The sequence below is a fragment of the Octodon degus genome, unplaced genomic scaffold (assembly GCF_000260255.1).
Source record: "Octodon degus isolate 3935 unplaced genomic scaffold, OctDeg1.0 scaffold00001, whole genome shotgun sequence".
NCBI classification, from domain to species: Eukaryota; Metazoa; Chordata; class Mammalia; order Rodentia; family Octodontidae; genus Octodon; species Octodon degus.
In genome coordinates, this window is record NW_004524577.1 from 8,242,765 (window position 1) to 8,248,252 (window position 5,488).

The 5,488-nt window shown below is 50.1% G+C and overlaps 1 protein-coding gene across 1 annotated transcript in view; it reads left to right on the plus strand.

The window, feature by feature from the left end:
- The first annotated feature begins 2,445 nt into the window (after positions 1-2,445).
- The window catches only part of Itgal (integrin subunit alpha L), a 43,052-nt gene continuing 40,009 nt past the window's right edge, over positions 2,446-5,488 (plus strand). Inside the window, exons 1-4 of the mRNA XM_023722788.1 lie at positions 2,446-2,605; positions 3,771-3,873; positions 4,874-4,968; positions 5,076-5,143. Coding sequence (XP_023578556.1) covers positions 2,521-2,605; positions 3,771-3,873; positions 4,874-4,968; positions 5,076-5,143 — 351 coding nt within the window. The 5' untranslated portion in view covers positions 2,446-2,520. The remainder of the gene's footprint in view (positions 2,606-3,770; positions 3,874-4,873; positions 4,969-5,075; positions 5,144-5,488) is intronic.

A 5,488-nucleotide genomic window follows, 5' to 3' on the forward strand; every position in this document is an offset into this window, starting at 1 on the left:
AGGCCCCCCATCCCAGGCAACCACTAAACTACTTTCTGTCTCTGTAGACTGACCTATTCTGGGTATTTTATTTAAATGAAATTATACAACATGTGACCTTATGCCTGGTTTCTTTCACTTAGCTCATTTTTAAGGTTTACCTACATTGTATATACCAGTATTTCATTTTTTTATGGATGAATATTGCATTTTATGGATATACCCTTTTTTTTTTTTCTACCAGAAATTGAACTGAGGACCTTGCACTTTCCAGGAAGCAGGTGCTGCGCCACTGAGCTATATCCCTGGCTCCCGGATATACCACTTCTTGTCTATTCCTTCATGAGCTGCTGCTTATGTGGGTTATTTCCAGTTTGGGCTTACTAGTATGGGTCAGGCACCTATGAGCATTTGTGTGTTAGTTTATGTTTGAACATATATTTTGAGTTCTTTGGGATAAATACCTGGAAGAGGAATTGCTACGTCATGTGGTGACCTAATGTGTAATGTTTTTGAAGAGTGACAAACTCTCCCATAACTTTGGCATCCTCTCACATACCTGCTAGCAGTTTTCTTCTCTTCAGCCTCATTAACTTTTCTTTTCTCTCTTTCCTTGTTTTTAATTTTAAACTTTTTATTTTATGTACGAAGAGTTTGCATGGTCTCTTTCATTGACCATCTGTATGGCCAGGAAATCCATCAAAGGAAGATCACTTAGTCCAACTTGATGAAGCTGATGTCCTTCATGTACTAATGGAAACACTGGCGGTACATGTTCAGCCTGTATTTCCGGATCAGACTGTGACTTTCTTTCCTTTTTAAAAATTCTAGTCATAATGTAAAAAAAAAGAAAGAAAATTCTAGCCACTTTGGGCAGGTGTGAAGTGGTGTCTCGTTGTGGCTTTGATTTGCATTTCTTTAATGACTCATCAGGGGGAGCATCTTTTCATGTGTTTTGGGGTGATTTCTTTTTTGTGAGGGTTTGAGACAGGGTCTCTCTCTGTAGTCCAAGCTGGCCTTGAACTCTCTATGTACCCCAGGCTGGCCTCAAATGCATGTCAATCCTCCTGCCTCAGCCTCAGGATTATAGGCATGTGCCACCATACCCCAGTGCTTCTTGGTCATTTCTGTAAACCGGGGATTGAACTCAGGCTCTTGCTTTTGCCAGGGGAGCACTTATTGCACTGAGCCATCTCCCTGGCCCTCTGTATCTTCTTTAAAGAAGCATCTACTTAAACCCTTTGCTTAGAGCCATGACGCATCTCAGTGGCACAAGTGCTTGCCTGCAAGCACAAGGTCCCGAGTTCAATTTCCAGTACCGAAAAAAGAAAAAAGAAAGAAAGAAATGGTAATCCCTTTGCTCATTTAAAAAATAGGTTAAAGTATAATGGGGGTGTTAGGTACGAATCCACGCAATCAACCAGACCAGGCATTCTGACACGAGTCGATTTATTGGGGGCATCAAGCAAGCTGTCTGTCTAGTGGACCAAGACAGCAGTGAATGAAGGAGGGACAGGAGGCTTTGTAGGATCTTTTAGGGAGGGTGATCCCTGGGTGGAACAGCTGAGGGACCTTGGCAGGGCTGCCTGGTCTGTGGGGGGCCGTTAATGTCAACAAAGGAGAGTTTCGAGGTTGCTTGCCCAGGTCACAATCAGGTGGACCTGTTCTGTGGTTTTGGGTTTGGCTCTGTGTGGAGCCGAGGAGGAGAGAATCTGGGGACAGGGCGCCTGGGAAGCTTTGAATCCTGACCTATCAGAGGCGTGTGGCTCAGCTGTACAGCATTTGCTTAGCCTGTGTGATGCCAGCAGTTTGACTACCAGCACCAGAGAGCCAGAGAGAGAGAGAGAGAGAGACAGACAGACAGACAGCCAGACAGACGAGCGAGAGAGACAGGTTATATAGGCTGTTTTCTTATCATCAAGTTATTCAAGTTCTATATGTATTCTGGATACAAGTGACTGATCAAATATAGGATTTACAGCCATTTTTTTTTTTTTTTCCATTCTGTGGACTTTAGTTCTTTAGTGCCCGTTCTGTAGCCAGCTTTTTCTTTTGCAGTTCTCATGGGCAGCTTTCCCGCTCAGGAAAAAGCTGCCTCTTTTTCTCCCCGTATATTACTTTCCTGCCGCCACCCCATCGTTTTTTATGGCTCCGCAGTGCTGCACAGTGGCAGTGCCACCATTTTCGGACCCAAGCCCTGCAGGCCCTAAGGTGTCTCTGCTCAGCTGGGGAGAGGCGGAGGAAGCCGCTCCTGGGCAGAAGCCCTCCTCTGCCCACCGCGCTGTCTGCTCTCCGATGATGCGAAAATGCAAGCGGGCACAGGAAATGTCTCTAACCTGGTTGTACTTCCTCTCTGAGCCCCTGCGGTTTCACAACCCCTACAGGCACACTCCTCTGTCCCCTCCTCCCACCCAGTGTCATCAGCGAGGCGCTGTGTGAGAAAGTTCCACTGCAAGAGGCCCCGGGCACTGTCATTTCCCTCTTGCACCCTGTGTGGGTTGGAGCAACCCCAAAGGGCCCTGTGAGACCAAGGTTGGGTCCATGGGTCCCTCCTGGGTGGCTAAGAGGAAGAATTCTCGTGTCACCATGATAAGGCTTCTTCTGCTGTCTGGAACTTTTCTCTTTGGTAAGAAAAAAAGGTGGTGGGGAGAGCCTGTTGGTGACCACGGAAACTGCAGGGTGCTGTGAGGCTGGAGGAAAGGTGGGACTGGCCATAGGTGATGTGGGGTCCGGAAATCCTGAAGGGAGAAGCAGGAAACAAAAGTGGAAAGAAAGCTAGAGCCCACCCCACAGAAAAGTGTGGCAGCAAGGCCGGATGAGGTGGCACATGCCTGTAATCCCTGAGGATTAGGGAAGGCTGAGGCAGGAGGGTTGCTGCAAGTTCCAGGCCAGCCTGGCTACCAAGTAAGTTTAAGATCGCTATGTCTGAATTACATGGCGAGATCCTGTCTCAAAAATTTTTTTAAAAAGATGGTGGTAAAGTCAGAGAAGGGACAGAAAGTGTGTGGCAAGGTGTATGGGAGGGGAGTGGATTTAAAATTGAAGGCCAACAGGCCAGGTGGGTAGTGTGCACCCTGCAATTTTAGCACTCTGGAGGCTGAGCCAGGAGGGTCGAGAGTTCAAGCCGTTTGGGCAGTTTAGCCGGACTGTGTCTGAAAATTTAAGAAGGAAAACAAAGGACTTGTCTTGGGCGAGCCATTCCCTTGTCCCCCCTCATTCCTTTCATCTGAACAAATGACTGCGTTGGCATCCTTGAGCTCCCAGGATGCTACGCACCAAGTCTGAGCCCTGGAACAACAGGAGGACAGTCTGGAGGTTTCGGATGACGGCAGGCTGAGATGGGAAGAGGGGTTCGGGTGCAGAGAGATGGGGCTCTTGGTGAGGAGCAGTGTGGGTTAACCTGCGGTGAGCGGCAGGCAGCCGGCGCCTGGGGTTTTGCATCCCCTGCGGGGCAGCGCTTTTGAATCCTGGGGGCTGGCCGGTGACCCCAGAGAGGGGCAAGATGCGCTCTGCTCAGGCACCGCGCTGGGCTCCTGCCTGAGCACCGGCCACCCGGCGCCTCTCAGCGCCCTCTCTGCTCCTTTCTCTTTGGCCTCTTCTGATTTTTCTCTCTTGCTGAGAGGCCAAAGGGGAAGTTGTGCGTCCTTGAGCCCGGGAAAGAGCTGCAGGGCCGGGTGGCAGGGAGGGCTCCACCTCGAGGCCCTCGGCCGCTCGGCCTGCTGCGGGAGCTGGGGTCACAGCAGCGCTCCTGCCCGGAAGCAGAAGCAGCCGGCTGCTCTTGCCTTCCTCAGAGTCGGCCTGTAGCTACAACCTGGACGTGAAGGAGGCGCCGAGCTTCTCCTTTCCACACGCCGGGAGGCACTTTGGGTACCGCGTCCTGCAGGCTGGAAACGGGTAAGCTGCCGCCCCGCCCCAGTCCTCGCCCGGCAGATGTGCCAGGCCGGTGCCCGGGCCCCACCCACCTTGCCTCGCTAGCTCCCTGAGGCCCAGTCAGCGAGCCTGGCAGACCTCTCTGGGGGAGCCTGCCTGCCGGTGGGAATGTTCTGGAAACATGAGGTAGGCTGTAAAGAGGTGGGATAGGACAGTCAGTAAGGCGACATGTAAGTGCCTAATGGGAAACATCACAGCTCCGAAAGCACTTCGCCTCACTGGGTGTGGTGTAATCCCAGCACTCAGGAGGCTGAGGCAGGAGAATCCTTGTCAGTTCAAGACTAGCCTTGGCTACAAAGTCAGTCAGACTCTGTCTCACAACGACAAAAATAAACAAACAAATAAATCACTTTGCCTCATGCCTTAGGTTCTTGATTTTCCCTGGCCACATTGTGAGCTCCTTGATGGCAGAGGTTTGGTCCCTCCTCCCCTACTATGAGCTACCACAGCCTAGCTCATAATAGGTAAGCCGTAAATGGCTTTCGATTTGAAGACTACATGAATGAATTCATGATGTGACATGCTGGTACAACATTCTGTCAGCCTCACGTTGTCCAAACTGTAAATGGACTGGACCTGTTAACTTTCTACAAGTCTGGCTGACAGAGAATTATTTCTCTAGGCATCAGGAAGAGAAGATATGGGAGCTAAGGAATCTCCCCAAAGGGAGAAGCTGTGTTGCTTTAAAATATTTGGTTGGAGTGGGCATGGTGGCACATGCCTGTAATCCCAGCTCTCAGAAGGCTGAGGCAGGAGGATCACTGAAACTTCTAGACCAGCCTGGGCTACTGGGCTACAGAGTGAACTCAAGGCCGGTTTGAACTATGTAGTGCGATCTCTCTCTCTCTCTCTCTCTCTCTCTCTCTCTCTCTCTCTCTCACACACACACACACAGAGTTACCTGGTGGGGAATCTGAAGCCCTAAAGACCTGGGCACCTCCATCTCAAGTAAATCTCTTGTCAGGGTTGTCGTGGGAGCACCAGGTTTGGGCAACAGCACAGGAAAGCTCTATCAGTGTGAGTTCCACAGTGGAATCTGTCAGCCGGTCAGCCTGAATGGTGAGTAGCTGGTGAGGTGCTGGGGGGCAGGGCCCTCACAGAATCAGGCTTGGCCCCGTCTCTCGGATTGCCTAAGTTCTTCCAGACCAATCTTCTGGTGCCTACAGGTTTCAACTATACCTCCAAGTACTTGGGAATGACCTTGGCAGCAGACCCCACAGGTGGAAGCATCTTGGTAAGAATTTTGTGTATGGTCAGTTACCCAGTGAGAAAGCCAGGTTTCAGTCAAATTCTCACCTGATTTCCATTCCATTGCTTTTTCCTGTTAACCCACCCAGAAGCCTTCTGACACCGTTATGTGAAAGATGCCTTAAGGGAATACAGTACTGATCAACAGCATTGAATTGTAGCTTGTTTACTTAGCAACTATTATGTAGCTGACATTGTGCTGGGTTCTGAAGGGTGAGGAGAGTGAAATACAAGATGACCAGGATGTGAGCTACATTTGAAATTACAGTCTGGCAAGAAACGTAGTCACAAGTGATAGGAACACCACTGTATATTCTGGGAATAGTGAGGG